At 46.2% G+C, this 18,529-nt stretch overlaps 1 protein-coding gene across 1 annotated transcript in view; it reads left to right on the top strand.

Annotated features, from left to right (window-relative positions):
- LOC144175184 (cell adhesion molecule Dscam2-like) overlaps nt 1–17,829 on the top strand; it is a 97,378-nt gene extending 79,549 nt beyond the window's left edge. Inside the window, exons 15-23 of the mRNA XM_077704287.1 lie at nt 790–860; nt 3,549–3,783; nt 7,444–7,533; nt 7,649–7,831; nt 8,541–8,834; nt 9,862–10,041; nt 11,118–11,380; nt 14,615–14,715; nt 16,454–17,829. Of these exons, the coding sequence (XP_077560413.1) occupies nt 790–860; nt 3,549–3,783; nt 7,444–7,533; nt 7,649–7,831; nt 8,541–8,834; nt 9,862–10,041; nt 11,118–11,380; nt 14,615–14,689 (1,391 nt within the window). The 3' untranslated portion in view covers nt 14,690–14,715; nt 16,454–17,829. The remainder of the gene's footprint in view (nt 1–789; nt 861–3,548; nt 3,784–7,443; nt 7,534–7,648; nt 7,832–8,540; nt 8,835–9,861; nt 10,042–11,117; nt 11,381–14,614; nt 14,716–16,453) is intronic.
- Nucleotides 17,830–18,529: the final 700 nt, after the last annotated feature.

Genomic DNA, 18,529 nt, shown 5'->3' with positions numbered 1-18,529 from the left:
AGCATACGAAAGTAATCAGCAAGAAGTAATTGTGCCACTTTTTTATTATTTTTTTATTTATTTCAGTACTCTAAAGGCCCGTCAGGGTATTACATAGGGGGGTGTGGTTATGAACCCAATCGCAAGGTATAAAAAATGAACAAATGCGTACATACAAATTTGTACATGTAAATATGTGCAAGTAAGAGTGCAAGAACAGTAAACAAGGCGAACAACATAGTACACAAAGTTTTTCGGACAGAACCATTTGAAAGAAAAAAAGAAGAAATTATTCAACACTTTCCGCATGAAGGTATCTGAGTAAAGCGGCCTCAAATAAAGATGGATCCCTTACGGATACAATACTGCCCGGTAACTGGTTCCAATCATTCATTGACAAGGCAAGAGGAGATGATTTGAATTGTTCTGTATGGGCAAAAATATCCCAATCTTTGCGCGTACAGAAAAATTCAAATCATCTCCTCTAGTCTTGTCAATGAATGGTTAGAACGAGTTACCGGGAAGTATTGTATCTGTTACCGGGAACCAGTTACCGGGCAGATTAAGCACCAAATCACTAGCATGACGACCGCATAAAGTGTCTGTGCCTTATGACGACAGCTTCGAAGAACATTTGTAACGACGGAGACTAAGGGCATGCCATACGCACTGCTCGTTAGCGTTCAGGAAGTCGTGAAAATGACAAAATACCAGGCTGACCTTTACGTAATTTTGTTTATGTGCGACGACCCAAGCATCAAGGTAAAGTCGATCGAGCGCTTTCTCTGTATACTTTCCTCCCTCTTCCAGCGCCTTCCGCGAAGCCGGTCGACGTCAAGGTGATCCCCCTCAACTCGTCAAGTCTCCGCGTCTCGTGGAAGGTGAGCTCCGTGTGCCCTTGTGTCACCCCGCCGCCACCCACGGGCGACGGTACAGAACGACCGTGGAAGGCTGCTGGTGGGAATAACCCGACAGCACTTGCTGCGACTACTCAATTCGACATGCCGCTTTCATGCGCATATGTATGTGGGGAGCCGTTCGGTCACGTCGAGCATCGTATCTGGGAAGTTATCTCGGAAAGTGCTCAGCGTCTTCTCACTGAGCTGTAGACGTGAAACACTGATCTTCTACTCAACCTTGTGACACTGAGTTTCCCAAGCTGCCGTGTCTGTGCTCCTGTTGCTCGCATGCCCGTTTTGTAGCTTGAGATACACCGGCCGAGGTTTCTCAGCTTTGCGTGGCTCCTGGACAGCCGTGCTGCGCATGCGCGAGGAGCAGTGACGTCTCACGGCCCACAGCTGGCGCGCCCGAGCCGCTGCCGCCGTGACTGGATTGTATTGCATTGTATTGTATTGTATTGTATTGGATTTAATTGAATTGGATTGGATTAAATTGGATTGGATTAGATTAGATTGGATTGTAAATCGTTTTAGCAGCACTAAGCATGATAAATCAGCTAAGGCGTTGCGCTGCTGAGCACGAGGTCGCGGGTTCGATTCCCGGCCGCGGCGGCCGCTTTTCGGATGGAGGCGAAAAGCAAAAACGCCCGTGTGTACGAGATTTCGGCGCACGATAAAGATCCACAGGTGGTCAAAATTAATCCGGAGCCCTCCACTACGGCGTGCCTCATCGCCTGCGTTGCTTCGGCGCGATAAACCCCACAAACAATCAATCATCGATAAATCAGCTAATCCTAGATAACCAGGAACCCTAAGAATAACCAGCTGAACATTAGCTCCCGCTACGCATATCCTGGCATAGCCGAGCTAAGCCACTGCTATTTTTTTCTTTAAAATTAATGTTCAACCAACGCAACGCTGGTGCGGTCTGCATAAACACTATCCGAATCTATCTATCTTCTTGACTATCAACTATGGCACTTTCACATTCTCCAATGTATCCTTATTAATATTCTAATCAGAGGCGTGAGCAATGTGATGAGACTTTCAGGGTGAAATATTTCTGGTGGCAGACTTCGTGACGCTCATCTCTCAAGCAACGCATGTTTATTTCATTTGTTTTAGCAGAGTTGGCTTTTGCTAAAAAATAAAGGCTACCTCTGGAACGTTTCACAGGGATGGGAGTGGAACGAAGGTGAAGGGTTCGGACGTCTGTGTGTGTTATCCTAACATCAACTAGCGAGCTGCACTTCTGAAGTGCGCGTAACTCGTTTCACGTGCGCTTGTTGAAACCATGTTTAAATAGCACTTATCTGTAAATGTAGCGCAAGGCCTTATACGGCGTGAACACGTCAGCGGCCGTATTTTTGTCGCAGACCCCGAGCTTGGGAGGGTCATCGCACGCATAAAATGTGCGAAAAACTCACAGGCAGGAAGCTCAGACAAGGAGGAAAAAACCTCGAACATGTGGACGCATTGGCTGAAAACACTCAATCAGATTGACTGCGCTTAAAAGCCGTCGCGTCAAATTTGAGGAGGCATAAACTCCGAATGTTACACTCAATTCTGTGCCGTCGACCTTCCGTCTAGCGCACTCATAGTGTTTTCCTCCGTTACCTCGCCCCTCGTCAAGCGAATGACCCTCCTGCAGGAGTGGCTGTGTTCAGAAGCCTAGACTCAGACAGCACTGCAGTAGTTCTCATTCACTTTTATTACGTCCGTTACACGGACACGCTCTTCGTTTTAGATGGATTTGTTTATTATAGTTCTCTACTATATTTCAGGCCCTTTTCGGGTCCATCGAAGAGTGAGAACACTGAAAGAGATAAAGAAAACACTATAATTTTTGGTAACAGCGAAACGAAAATTCCATATCCACCTAAAATGCAGACGCGCGGATACAAAAAAAAAAGCAATATACTTTCCTAAGAAATTTCGCAGTTGCATAAAAGTTCGTCATGGTTCATGATACAGATTTTCCACATTTTTCGAAATGTTTTAAATATTTTAATACGTTCAGATTTCCAGAATTTTGTCAAATTTTCCCTTCGGAAAAAGCCCTCTACCTTGGCGATTCTCTTTAAAGTCATCGATTAATTTGTGATAACGTATACAATTGGTTATACATGATATTATAGACATCTACTGAATAAAATTAGCGCAGATTTTTTAAGAAGTACAGTTTCGTACGAGGCTGTGCACTAATCGTGAAATGTCAACTAAATTTATTTGGCTCTCTGTCGCACCTTTCTGGCGATACTAGTTACATATCAGGCGGGTCTCTCAAAAGACATACTACATAATGCATACTAACACAATTTCGAAGCGAGACCTAAAGTATTAAAAATGCTGTCTTGAAACACCTAGGGGCGTCGTTATTACTGAAATTTTTCACTCACATCTTATGGGTTGTTGTTTCCAGACATTATCAAAAATTCATGACTAGATGACTCGCAAAACGGATATCTGTAATGTAATTAGCCGCAGCACCTTGAGATGCATTTTCCGTAAAAATTTTCCGTAAAAAATGCAGAGCAAACCTTTTCAAGTAAAGAAAGTAATTGAAGAAATAGCGAAATAATAATTTTGAACTTCTTCAACTTGCCCCTTCACTTAAATAAGGAAGGGAGCACAGACATTAACGATTGCCCTGTCGGGACCAAACCGTAGATACCCCTGGGCGACAGCAAGATCGCTGGCTACTACGTTGGCTACAAGGCGGAGGCGGATGGCAGGTCCGAGTCGTTCGTGTACAAGACGGTTGAGTCTCGCCCTGGAAAGAGCCAGGAGTGCGACATCAAAGATCTGCGCCATGGGACCAAGTACACGGTCCTGGTTCAAGCATACAACGGAAAGGGACCTGGACCCAGCTCGGACGAGACCGTCGGAGAGACGCCGACGTCCGGCAAGTGTCCTGCTCACGAGATTTGCGGCCGTTACACAAAGCGCTTAATTAAGCTGCTATCTTCTTGCTGGTTAGCTAAAACAAAGGCGCGTCATATTCAAATTAGGCTAGAGTTTAACAGACAGAGGAAACACCTCGTCCGTGACGCTGTCCGTTGCGTATGCCCAAGCATTGTTTAATGCCTAGCGTTCCTGGCCGAGTACAACCAATAGAAGGAGCATGTAATGCTCTGAATTTGCACAGAAATGCATAATTTTCGTGAGTAATACATTTAATCGTTATAACAGCGAAAATTGAGATAATTGGTCTAACAGAATATAGAAAACGAAAAAATAAAAAGATAGAAAAAGTAAAATTTTTACAGGAATGATCTGACGAAATCAAAAATATGAATCATGAAACATCTCCTCCGAAAAACAAAGACTAAATTAAAAACACCCGAAAAACACCTGGTAATGCAAATAAAAGACTGCGGACATGGACCAACGTTGTGGACTACGCGTTGGATATGCCGAGAAATACATAACTGGCGAAGTAAAGGCTCTTAATTTCTATACTAATATAAATTTACATAATAGACGAAAGGAAACAAGAAAACTCAAAATGAATAGAATAACCCCACTTCTTTGGCTACTCATGACCAAAGCTGGCTGTAAAGAACTCGCACTCTAGGCAAGTGGGATAAAATAGATACGCATTAGAAGATAATTACCTGAATTTCAGCACAAATTTTTTTACCCCTGGCGTTTCTGTTTTTTTGAACCGCTTTCAAGTCACTGCCTTCCCTGCTTTCTTAGTGCCCCGCCGTTGCGCTGATTCTGGGACTCACCCGTTAAGCGGAAGCAGGAGGTAGTAGGATCTCTCTGGGTGTGATTATTTGTTTGTTTACACTAAGTTTATTGGTACGGTATAAATCATTCCACATGAATAGTACGATACAGTAAAAGAGACACGCAATACTGCAGCAGGATGGAAAGTTGGGCGAGTTGGTAGGTCGACATGACGTAAAAATAGCACGGTAGGACGAAATACACGAGGAAAGGAACCAGACAGGACTAGCGCTGACGGTAGGACGAAATACACGAGGAAAGGAACCAGACAGAACGAGCGCTGACTGTCATCTGCGTCAGCGCTCGTCATGTCTGGTTCCGCTCGTCCTGTCTACGTCAGCGCTCGTCCTATCTGGTTCCTTTCCTGTGTATTTCGTCCTACCGCGCTATTTTTACATCACATCATGACACGCAATACCGTGTGCCTCAACGCCAGAATAAGTGCACAAAAAACAAACTTGTCGGATGAACGAGACGGGCATTAAACATAGAAAAATGCACGCGAAAAAAAAGCATGGCGCAGCGCCCTTTCTTTTTTATAGACAAGAGAACAATACCACTCCATGATAAAATAATTTTCTCCCTAACAAAGACTTTCCTTGGAAATTCACACCACAAGCTGGTGTGAATTCCTAGAGACCGCAGGGAAAGTGGAAGTCACAGTGCGTGTCAATAGCCTGCATAGGTGGATACCTGCGGTGAGGGTCCTGCCATTCCAGCATTTGTACAGTCCACCCATTTGCGAGGATTAGGGCGTTATTTTAGGTAATAGAGTTGTCTCCCAGCACACAGAGAGGCATTGCCGCTGCTCGAAAAAAACTCGAGCCGTTGTTAAAGCCATCGCGGCGAGCTTTACGTTCAAATAAAAACGTCTACTCTTCTTGCCCGCCAAGAAAGCACGGGGTGTTTCGTAGTTTAGATGCGCATAGGGTGCAAACGTGCATCAAACCATTGTATATATGCAGCCATCTCCCCGGCGCGGCGGGATCTCAAACCTGCTTGAGTTAAAATTTTTGTTGGATTTTTTATCGGCTTCACTTGCAACTCACACAAAAAGATGTCTGGACAAAATTGGTGCATGGTAAACGCGTACAGTCTTTTTCAAAATTTTGAAGGCCACGACGAGAGGCACCGAAGCAGGCACGCGGCCTAGCGAAGGCCGAGCAGTTTCTGGTGTCTGCTGGTGTGTTGCACAAATAAGGACGATGAGGATAAATTTTGCCCTGGTTTTCCTTCTGTAGATGGTGCGACAAAAAGCACGGTGTGTCGCCAGTTTCTCAGCACTAGCGCCTCACGGCAGGTTGCGTTAGAAGGATATACGTTGAAATTAGAAACAGCGTTGTTTTACAGTGAATCTGTTAGCCTCTCGTTGGTCCGGATTTTTCGTGAATCCCCGGATGCGGAACGGAGGTGGAAGTGAAGAGAATGAACGTGACACCTCAGCTTACGTGCCACGAGGTAGCAAGATAACAAAAAGGGAAAAATTGGCCGCGTATCTGCTCCTTTCGTTGCAAATGTCGTCAAAAGACGATAGTCTTTATCGACTTTTGCCAAGTAAATGCCTCCCTTCGTTTTCCCGCTCACCTCTCATGTTGTTCCTTTTGCGTCGCGCTCCTCCCAAGGTAAAGTCGCCAAAGGTTTGCTGAAATCATTTTAAATTTCCCGCGTTCCACTGCTCCAAACCGGGTGTCCCGATGCCAAAGCTGCCGTACGGCGAAGACGCGCGTGAATCGAGGCGCCCTACTTCAACGTTTATAGAACCGCGTTCCTCTACTCCACGTGCGTTGCAAGCAGAGCGTGGAATCTATCTAGTGGAACCTTTCGTAACTGTTGCCGGTTGATTTCTTAAAATGCCGCCAGAAGCTATAGTGGCGCTGGCGACAGCAGGCGACGGCGGAGGGATTTTTTTTTCTGCAGTTGATGGAGTATTTAATCTCGCAAAAATCGAACATGTACGATTTTTTATAAAGGAACGCTGCAAATATCACTTCTGTATTACTTTGTTGTCTTATATTTGCGTAATGTCTTGTTGTTCTTCACCAATATTGACAAGTATGAACATTACACCGGACGTAGACGAGCACATTTAGCTGTGACTATATAAGACTATTGCGCAGGCCTTGTTTTAGTTTGGCCGGGTGGCTGAATCGGGTCACAGACAGACAGACGGACAGACATACAGACATACCAAAATTTCTGGGTTGAAGTAGCCCAAGAAAGACTATCGTCTTTGAAAAAACAAGCCAATAAAAGAATGAACGCGACACAGCCGCTCACGCGACGCCTCCCACTCGGGCAGCTGGAAAAAGGCTCAATGAGCACCTGAAACACGCAATCTTCACAAGCCTCGCCACGGGCACTCGCACGCAAATGCCGATCATGTGGATTCCCGTCCCGGCGTTGGGGACTTAGGGCGTGTTTCCAAACGCGATTAATGTACCCCAACCAGCAGGAGAACCTGTATAGATTTAGTGTTCGCTACATGTGCTGCAGGATGTGGCCGAGCCGATTGCAGTGTACAACAGAGAACAGAAGATCATCCTTGCTACGGTTCGCACAAGACTGTTCCAGCATGAATTTCATTACGTCAACTTGACATCACGGTGTGCTTGGTTTGGTACAACCACCAGATTCGTCGGTGATCCACTAAGTTGGACAGAATAGTTCCTCAAGATTTTTTTCTGGGCACGCTAAGAGCCGCTGAAATAAAAACAACTGGAGCAATAAAGTTTCAGTAATATTGTGCATTTATGATGTTGGTGTATCGCGTGTCTTATCACAGCGGATGTATTTAAAATTCTGATGTTGAAACTACGTGGTCTCATCGCAGATCTAGCTTCGCTGTTCCGTGTGGCCGTCAACTTTACGTCATCCACAGAGATACGGATTGTCTGGCACGACGTGATTGGATCTCGACATGGTGAGAAGACACTCTATTTCACCATGTTTATCCCTGCAGTTTCTTTTGAGCATAACCACGTGGGCTGTTGTTGCCCTCACCGAAATCTGTGTTGAACTGGCCCCATTTTGCACAGGTTACAAGCTGTACTTGAGACCGAATGCCAGTGAGTGGGAGGGCTACAAAGTTCCGGGGAGCACGAGCGGCTACACCTTCACCAATCTACGCTGCGGGACCCGGTATGAGATCTACGTCGAGGCAATCGCGGAGTCCAGACCCAGGATGACTTCCATCATCACTGCGAGCACGAAGGGTTCCGGTAAGCAGCTGATCCGGTGTCACCAAACGGCCATTGGTGCGTAGACTGAATAAAAAATAGGTACCGGTGCGATATAATTTCTTTATAGTCATAATGAACATCTTGGTTAAGAGTTACTTATCGTTAGGCGGTTGTCTTTGTTGTCGTTTCTTCAAGAAGTTAAAACAAAAGGGGAAAAATACCCTCACGCTACCACCTCTTTTCCATGTAAACAAGTTAAGAAACTGCAGGCACAACTCCCGACGACTGGGATCATATTCTAGGATACAGTCATCCCCCTTCTTAAGAACCGTCACCCGAGATTCATAATAAATTTCGTAGCCTCATAACACCTCCACAGACATAAATACGTTCGGGCTTCAGTCGCTGAGCCACCATGGCGGCTAAAATTGCGGGAGAAGGTGACAACGACGCCCGCATGGACATATTTGTCACTGGGTCCAGAGATGCATCCCATAAGTGGATAAAACTGAAACCAGAGCTCCACAGCTGGGTCAGCTCGAATAGCCGCTCTCTTAAGGATAGAATCTGTGTTTCAGCCTTAACATCTCAGCTTGTCCTTGAAACCGTTCCTTGCCGAGTACAGTTTTCGTAATTCGCAGCACTCGGCAGTGCGTTCCCAACAGTGTCCAGGAGAAAGACAACTGCTGCCCCGTGACAGGAATGGTTCGGTTAAGCAGACGGCCCCGGCGTTTACTGTTCCTCGCAGTGCCGGTGGCCCCTTCGCACCAGCAGCCGCTGCTGGTGGACAGCGAGAGCGTGCCGCTGGACCTGGAGGCCTTCGGCGACGGCGGCTGCCCCATCGGCCACTACGTTGTCAAGTACCGCGCGCTGGACGACTCCGAGTGGACCATCGTGTCCAAGGAAGGCGCCAAGGGCCACGTGGTGGCGCTCAGCAACCTGGAGCGCGGACGCCGATACAAGCTGCTCCTCGGCGCCGCAAACTCTGCCGGCTACACCGAGCGCCTGTACGACATGCACGTCGCGCCCGCCGCCAGTAAAGGTGCGTGTCGGCGCTTGTGCGCGGTTCGAGGGTCATGTGGGTGGTGGACTTTGCACATATGCTAGCGTATCGTAAACTTGTAGATTATATTTATCCATGAAAACTAAACCGACACGCTGCGAGCACAAAGACCTATTCTTTTTCTGTGCTTTAATGCGATGAAAAACGACGCAGAATTCAAAATCCGCGTTTCTGGTGTAGGAACCCAGGAGGCGTACTCGGGGCTGCATACAGCGATAATGTATATGAGGATGTGCATCCACAATTATTTGTAGTGCGGGCGTGTGTGGGCACAGAAGCTTTTTCTGCGGCAGTCGAATTCCCCGAAGCATTTCAACGTGGAAGTTCTCAGGTGTGACAATTGCTCAAGAAAGCCGAGTAAATAAAATGCACGTATGCGGATTATCGCCAGTTTCTCTGTGCAGTGGATGATATTTGGCCCCTATCTACAAATGGGTATCTGCATAACTTTGCGTAATCCACGTAATCATTTTTTTTTTGAAATTTCGAACAAATATTTGTTTCTCTGGTGGCCAACAACACCCACAGTGCCAAGGGACGAAATTAGATGGTGTTGGGAGCTTTTTGAATGAACGTTAAAGGTTAAATAAAAACTGGACGCTACTACAGAAGAGCTATTCTAGGTTCGTCTTCTGTGGGCCGTGCGTAACGCAGGGGTAGGAGCAGGTTCCCAGACCCACCGATAGAGGGCGCAGTGGTCTTGCAGGGGCGGGCTCCTCTCCCGCCAGCTCAGGGAGGGAGCCTCGCGCCGCTAACGTTTTGTTGCCGATTCCTCAGCGCGAACCGTAGAATTTGCGAGGCCATGGCGCTGCCGTTTTCGGGCGAGCGCCCATTGAAGTTCTAGCCGACACAAAAGAACCACAGCTCCAATGTTTCAGCAGATTTCACACTGGGTGTAACTGGGTCTAATGTTTTCAACCAAGCTCTTAACGGCGCTACTCTTGCGCAAGTGTCTCTTGGGACATAAAGGGATATGAAACAGCTGACCTCACCAATTTCTCGGCAGGCATGTCGGAGACGTCGACGGGTGCAGTGTCCCAACAGGAGATGCACCGCAAGCTTGCCGTGGTCACATCAATCGTCTGCTCAGTAGTCGTGCTCATCGTGATCGTGGTCGCCGCCTGCGTCGAGCTAGGACGCAGACGGAGAAGGGACCGCGCGGAGGCAGCCGCTTCGGAGATATACGGTACACCCCTGTTTCATTTTTCTTTGTTTGCCTCGGAGTACAGCGAAACTCCAGGACATGACACTGAGTTGTACTTACGATCTCACTACGTCTTCAACGCACGCCTAGTGTACAGCGAAATCGCAATTTAATAAATTTAGCGGAATGTCCTTGTACTTGCGGGGTTATTCTGAAACAAAATGTGGATATAACTGCTACACTAAAAGCTCGTTAATTCGAACTCGGTTAATTCGAACTTCCGGTTGATTCGAACTGAGGCCCCGGTCCCGGCACAGCCCTGTATATTTCAATGGGGAAAACTCCCAATAATTCGAACGTGTCGTAATCCAGACCGCTTAATTCGAACTGGGATTCCCTGGTTTCCATAACTCCTCACAGAAGAAGTCACCTCAGAGTGATTACATTGTATTGCAAATCCAGCCGAAACCAAATTTATTAGAGATGCAAAACAACGAAACAGAAAAACAACAGCGTGGCATGCGGGCTACGCTCCTGCAGCAGCTTATTTTGCTTGTACAGAGGGTGCCGCGCCAATGGCTCCAGTGCTCCGGCGCATGCCATTTTATGTGCGAAAGATTATTTACGAAATCACCTGCCACAAACGTGTAGTAGCGCCTAATACGCGATAGCGAGTCCAGAGGTGGCTTCTTTGTGTTCTGCCCACGCAGTGTGGCGCGATCATTCCTTCATTTGAGCGCCCGCCCGCTAATTCGAACTCCGCCTAATTCCAACAATTTTACAGTCACCTTCTAGTTCGAATTAACGAGGTTTTACTGTATATGATATCGAATATATAGTTAGAACGTATGCCCGTGAACAAATGTACGCGATAAAGCGTAGTTATGTTGGCCATCAAACCATCCATACTAAATGTTGCTTCTACCTAGTTTATTTGCCGTCCCAACCGTCATACTTTTACCTAGCCGCGACGTACTGTTCACCGATGTTGCACTGTACGCGTCGTCTGCAGCGTCAATCGCGTGCAGTGACTGACAGCGTTTAGAGCTTGGTTAACACGGTCGCCCACTTTTCTGGCCCATTGTTACGAGCGTCCAACGTCCTCGTGCGCGACGCAGCCGAGCCCCGGCTGAAGCCGGCGTCCAAGTGCGAGGAGGTGGCCCTGGCCAGCTGGGACAAGCAGAAGGAGCCCCTTCCGGCGCCCGCGCGCAACGGGGACCTCTCGTCGCACCACCACCAGCCGCAGCAGCTGTACGCACCCTGCCCGTACGGCACCACGTCCGGCAGGCTGCGGCAGCACGCGGCCGAGGCCACGCTGAGTAGGCGCTCTCACGCGAGGGCCGAGATCGTCGAGGAGTTCTACGACATGCCGCTGCCTCCCGTAAGTATGGGCAGGTGGATGACGTGCGTGCGGCAGGGAACCTTCGCTGCTATGCTGTGCTTCAGTGGGAGCCCGGTGGAGGGATCGAGGTATTTTAATAGCGAAGCTGTTTAGCAAATCGTTTTTTTGTGTGTCCGCAGTTAAAAATGCCAAGAAAATGCCGAGTGCACGTGAGCGCTTGCCTCGCGGCGACCGCCCAGCGTCCCCGGCGCACTTTCAACAATCCAAGCATACCCACTTAGGGTGATTCGCCAAGACTGGCAAAAAAAAAAAAAAGAACTCCAGTGTTAGATGTGATCGTGGTAACCGTTGGTCGTACCGAGAAATACAAGTCATAGCGTACTCCCCTCCAAGGTGATTTCCAATGATTATCACTTCCAAAACAATGAAGGAAGCTCACAGTTATTGCAACAGTGATGTGGTAAAGGTCGTTGCGGCAGCGAACAAGAAGCAAATCGGCTGCAATCGTAGACCCAAACAGACGTGATGGTCTCGAAGTTTGCGAAAAGCTTCGCTACCTTCAAGTCTTTCGCGTTAATGTGAGCTCCCTTCATTTTTTTTTTTTTTTTGCGAGTTGTTCACAACAGGACCGACTCAGAACGCGAAAGCGGCCCAGACAAGCACTTTGACGTGTTGTTTCTGTGTATCGTTTCTTTGACAATTGGTCTCTTATGGCCCGTTTGCTGTCGTTGCTTATTTTTGTTTATTTTACTTACAATACATTGCTGAGAACCGTGTATAGCAATACGTGCCATCCAACAATGTATGCTTTAGCAAATTAAGCATGATCATGTTTGTTTGGTATCAAGATGTCAGCGGCCCGGAGCTCAAGCCTCTCTTCTTCCACTCTTCGTGGTGCGCATCTTAGAATACAAGATTGCCACCCTCAGTAGCGTCACTCCAGAACATAATTTTTCCCAGTCCGTTCGAAAACCTAGAAGCTTGGCGCGTGCTGTAGGTACTTGCGTATATGTGTTTTCCTAAGTGTGTGCCTAGCAGACGCTGTTTATTTGATATTCAGTCGTTTTCTCGATGTAATTTCACAATGTATGTCATGTTCATCGAATATTTTCACTTCTTTAGTATCACATTAGTAGCCCATGTGATAAATGCAGGAAGATGTAAATCATTTCAGTTACTAGCAGTTTTAGATGAAGAAATTATTCGACTAAATTCAACAAAAAGCTTAGCAGAGTTTCTGCCCTCAGCAGAGTTTGTAGCGCTTGTGCCCGTCGCCTCCTTCTGTCCTTGTCCGTTTTTCGCGCTGCACGAAGTCATCAACAAAAAGACAGTTGTTGAAGACGTAGTTGTTGAATTTCGCACTATATATGCATTATAATATCCACTATAGGCAAGGACTTCTGCTTATCCAATTCTTGAACTGCTCTGAGATAATCAAGTGTATGTAAAGTCCCGGCGCCCTGAGAAGGGCTATAATTTGCGGCTATCAAGGAAGCGCGTCTCGCCAAGGACGGAAATTGTTTTTCGTTGCAGGTAGTGCTGGCTTGCGTGCGTAGTGCCAATAATTCCTTCCAAGACATCGCGTGCAAAGTTGCGTCAAAAATTTGTCAATGTTTCCTCATTTAATGTTTTCTTTATTTCAAAGTAACCACTATCGATTCCGTGCCTTTGCGTCTTACCTCTACCCTTGCCACTCACAAAGCTTTACGCATTTGCAAACAGTTTCAACCCTGCACTCAATCTAACGAAACGTGACAACACGGAATGAGAAAACAAAAAGTACGTTTTTACGTACGTGATACCCGTCACGTTAGCGTTTCGCCTATGTACTTGTTTAACAAGTGCTACTGAGCTGCACATGTAACCCAGATGAAACGACTGCTGTCCTCGTGTGCCTCGGCCAGGGCCCTCGAATGCGTAGACAGCCGGATGTGGTGCAGCTTCCATGCGCGTAAACCATTCGGGGCTGTAGTAGGAATTCTCCGTAGCCTGTCACAATTAGTGGGCTGTGCAAAATTATATATGATTGGAAATGAGAGGCTCGATAAATGAACACGAAAAGCAGTCCACAGTCGAGAATACCAAAGAACGTATAGGGGTGAGTAGTTCGTCTCCTTTTGGCGTGCGTGTGCGTGTGTGTGGTTTTTATTTATTTATTATTGTTTGTACATGCTGCCAATCCAATTATAATTATCGCAGCAGGACAATACAGTCAAATACATACATCTGTTTGTCAAACAAAAGAAACTTAATTGAGCATTGTTACAGAACCAGGGCACGCAGAATGCGAACAGCAGGCGAACAATAACACATTTCCCCTGTGGTAGCTGAGTTCAACAACTAAGTTTTCATAAAAACGTGTAAAAACGTGTCAAATACGTAAAAAGAGTAAAAAACTCGCTACCGTAATCTCAGGAAGCAGTTCAAAACAGACGCATTTAACTTGTTTATGATTAGTTTAAATAGTGTTTCTACTGATTCTAAAAAAATATGGAATGAAGAGCTGCTAGGAATCGATGTCAAGGCTGTTCCACTCCCTTACGTCACAAAAAAAAATGAGTATATAAAGCAGTGGGTGCGAAATGAGGGTTCAATTAGAGTTAATGAGTGCTTGTGACGTGTATCTCTGGTTTTCAAAAGGGAGAAATATTTGGAAGTGTCGATATTCAGCTGGCTGTGGATGAACTGGTTTAGTTTCTTTTAGTGACCTTGTGTCGAGAGGATTTTTAGGTGAACAGTTTGTAACTGCAAGTCATATGTAAGTATGTCTTATAGGGCACAAAACGTTCATCAGACCCCGTGAGCAGCTACTATGTCTGATTGTTTGTTGATAAGCTATATTCTGTTTGTGTTTGAGTGACCCCTCAGGGACTGAAGCAAGACCGCTCCATATCGACGCTCCATCCACTCCTCGCGATTAGCAAGACACATACTATTTCGGCATCCAAGTGTTGATGTTTTCTACGCTTTTTGTAACCTTCTGAACTCACGACGCAGAGTAACCTTAAAATAAAGTCTCAACATGCGTGCCGCACTGTTATCTAGAAGGTGCTAACAAGAGTACGACCTGCGCATACGATGGAATTGGGGCGCCACTCCAGAGCCTCGCGACTTGTTTTTGTGGCGCTTTCGTACTTAAAACATTTGCGGCAGAAACTGTTGCTTTTTTAAGCGCATGACTCCACCTTGGCGGCCATACGCCTTTGCTATTTCAATGGCCTACTTTTCATCAACAGCCGAAAGGCCCTGACTCAGTCTCTATTTGGATTTCAGTACGCCGTCCACCGACACTTCATCCGGCTGGAGTCTTTACCTCTGCCTAATCTCGACAAAGAGTCTCATCTCTAACTAAAAACAACACAGTGCAGAAAAAGGTATACGACTAGCTTCCTGGCACAAGAAAGAAAAAAACTGACTGCGTCACTGGGCTCTTTTCCAAAGCACTTACTCGCACATTCACTCTTGGTGGGGTTTACCGCTTGCGCTATCAGATAACACGTTTGTTCAGCTGTTTCTTTCCCCCATATTTTATCTCGTGTGCCATTCACTCGCATTGCCTGACCTAGCCTCTTCTCACTGCCCTGCCTGCTGAACGCAGAATATTTTTTTTCTCTTTGGCACGGATTCTCAGAACGCCGGTTGCTTCAGATTTTCCCGAAGCAGGTCATTGCCTGCGCTTCACGTGGTCTTTAATGGGCCTTTCTATTTTCAATAGTGAACTAACCGCGAACTGTTCGAAGAGCAGTGCGGTATTTATTTTTCAGCGTGTTCCGGCAGCGCTTCCGGTTTTGCAAAAGTTCTCGGACTGCGAAGTGTAGATGTAGGAATGCACATAAAAGGCAGTTTCTTAAGTTGGCGGCGTTCAGTGACTCTTATAAAAGGGTCTTGAACAATTTTACTCCTTTTAATCTTGACCCTTGATGCCGAAGTTCCTACATCTATGCAAGCTGGCCACGCTGGTACGCTGTGAAATGAATGTAGCGCTTCTATTCAGCCATGTTAGCGTTGGACCGCTAGTTTGAAGAAGGCCCTGCTGTTCCAGAATCGTCGCGCATATTTGGGAATTACTAGAGCGAACACTTGTCCTCATTCTGGCGTTTAGTTCACTGCCGGTAAATAATAATTGGTGCATTTTACTTTGCAAAAACGGAAGGAAATTTGAGTTTTCGGCTTGCGCTGAACACACACTCGAGCAGCTGATCAGTGGCTTTGGAAAACATGAAATTTCATATTGACATTAGCTTAAGCATGACTTGGCGTTACAAAGAAGTTCTTCGCCAGTTATAACGCAGGCATCGGCGTTAAGCGCGGAAACAAGAGCGGCTCCGACAACCTCAGAAAATATGTGTCTTTATGTAAATATGCCACCAATGTACCTTTATATTACGCCTTAATTAAAATTATGACAGTCAAGAGTGTCCTTTCTGATCGTGTTTCCCTACGTTTAAGGCCGTGAAATATTGCATCATTTTGTTTATAAGAGAATCAGGAGTGAGGCGACCCGTTCTTTCTGGTCAATGCCACACCGCTTCACTACAAGCGCACGCTTGTCTATCTTTTTCTACGTTATCTTTTTTTTGCCTGTTTGATCTCGCATCTTCATTTCGCATTGTCTTCTGCTTGTCACTGCGATAGCGTTTATGAGTGGCTTGCTTACTTTACCTTGCGCTCCTTCCTTCTTCAAGTTTCATTCTTTTCTTTATCCAAACAGACAAATCTATTTTCTGCTTTGATGTACGGTTGTCACGCAGTCTCTGTCTCGTGTGGTTACTGCATGCTTGCTTTGCTGATAATCAAAATGTTGAACGAAGCCCGAACTATGTGTGCGACGGTGGTGCTGTTTATTTTGTACCATTTTTGCAATAAGCGGACTTTAAGCTGTTGTTCAAGGTTATTGTTTTTTCTCCTAGCGCAGTTTCTGCCATCCCAGAGTGTTTCATATTGTCGTATTCTGCTTTCTTGTTCGTTTATCTTGTCGTCCCACGCAGCCGCGGAAAACGCGTACGCTAAAATAAGCCCGCTAGCGTCCCTCGGGCGGCTTAAAACTGACGTCCGCATTGCTGACGCGTTCCCGTTATCTCGAATAATTCTCTCTTTTCTTCTCTCTCCCAGGGATTTCGGTGCTAATATTAACCAATTAGATGCGGAACGTCTGTTCACGGAGTGCCCAGGATTAAAATCTCCGAAATCCCATCGTCTCTCGTCCTCCTCGAAGACGAAATGTCCGCTTCGAGGCATCCCAAGCCGCCCACGTCCTAAGCATCCAAGACATGTGTACTTGTGCGTGTGTTTGTGTTTGTGCGCGCGTGCCAGTGAAGGATGGCTGACACATCGATAACTGCTGCTGTGAAACAAAGTGTCTGAGAACCGAAAGGACGGACAGAATTTCTTCGCAGTCCGCTGTTCCGTGGTGATCGAAGGAGTTGACACTTCAACTGATCAGATGCTTTCGGAGCAAGACGCTCGGTGTCCTAAACAGTTTTTTTTTTTTTGTGCGGATTGTGCATTTTCAATGCGACTGGTTCGCGGGCACACGCTGTCAAGAACCGTCTACGACACACTACGCGAGTGCAGACGATATTGTGATACGACGATCGCAGTCAGTGCATATACGTTGCTGTAGAAAGTCGGCTGTTCGAGGCCTTAACTGTTTTTTGTTTCTTTGTTTGTTCGTTCGTTGCACCGAAGCTGAGGCGGTGGGAAACCCGGAAACGCTTCCGCAGCTCATGACGACGTCGAATGTAGGAGACACCACATTTGAAGAAACGGCGCGGCTTGTGGGTGTTTCAAAAGAGCATATGGTTGGGAAAGTTGGTACAAGGCTACACAAGACATAAGAGCGCCAAAATTTGAGATTCATTGACAGGAAAGACACACAGTAGAAGTGCTAACACTCAGATGTCTATTCGACACTAAATGCTCACAAAAGCGCTGCAGTTCAGCTTCTTCGAAGATGCATCTCAGGCGTTGCCTCTACGAAGTAGCTGACGTCATTGAAACTTCTGCAGCTATTTTGCGCTGCACGAGATTTGAGTATAGCAGCACGTGTTTGGTGTCGAACAACACTACAGAGCCGGCGCTTGCCCTGTGTGTATTCTCTGTTAATATACGTCAACCTTACGCGCTGATATGGCTAGTGTAGCTGTAGGTGTTTGTTGTCATCGACTGTTCTAAGTTTCTAATAACCGTGACTGCAACACTTGTATACAGTGAACAATTTTCCAAAGGCATGTTCGCAGAATATTCTGAAGGGTTTACAAAAATTAATTTCACTGCCTATCCGAGTCCTTTGCCAATTACGACTGTTTCTCATAATGCGTATATTAAGCTTGTTTGTCCCATGGAAACTTTTTTTACTTAATCGTTTCGGAGTCACACAACACCAAGACCCTACGCCCTGTTTCGTATGACAATAAACCGCCATGTTTCACTTCCAAAAAGGACCTCTGTACCCAGTAATGATGCGGCACGACGATCTGGAGAGGTACTTTCATTTAAATCGTCCGGGCTTTTGAACTTGCACTGCAATGATTCAGTGTTGCGGGCCAATTGTTCGATTAGCGTGTTGAACTGCGCTGTGAACACTACCAAGGTGCAGTATATATTTTATAACACGTTGAGCTAGAGTCTGAAGTCAGGCCACTGTATTTTTTTTTCTCTCGAAATATAAATGTTTTTGTTTTTGTATGCCAACACAACTCGCGATCTAGTTTAAGTAACGTCCTCTTCACAAAGCAACAGCAGCAGTTGTATATAATTCGTAGCAAAACCTTTGTTAAGAGGTGAGCAGGAGTGAATTACTAAATTTATTAAGGCAGTATGGAGTGCATTTAGATGTTCCTAAACTTGCTCACAGGGATATTTGTAGCGATGTGAAAATGCGGGGCTTTCACGTTTCCTCGCGCTGTTGGTAACAGACAACTCACAACGGGACCCTCTCCGAGAAAAGGCGACGTTCTGTGCCGAGATAAGTACAAGCCCGGCGCTTTCTGTACGCACATAGCCAGCTTTCTCGCTCAAAATTCCGACCTGTCAGGAACATGGCAGAACCACTTCAGGAAAGCAATATTTGCCATAAAGCAAGAAGTCAACGTGGAGATCCAATCTCTAAAATAACGTTCCAGGATTCTGAATATTTTTTGTGTAATTCGCTGTCAAATCTTACTCCCCATGTATTTATATGCGATA

Source organism: Haemaphysalis longicornis, unplaced genomic scaffold (genome assembly GCF_048455015.1).
Source record: "Haemaphysalis longicornis isolate Haplotype H1 unplaced genomic scaffold, Haemaphysalis longicornis Haplotype H1 scaffold_3, whole genome shotgun sequence".
In the NCBI taxonomy this organism is placed as follows: domain Eukaryota; kingdom Metazoa; phylum Arthropoda; class Arachnida; order Ixodida; family Ixodidae; genus Haemaphysalis; species Haemaphysalis longicornis.
Note: the sequence above shows the minus strand (reverse complement) of the source record. Positions and strands in the feature narration are given on the sequence as shown.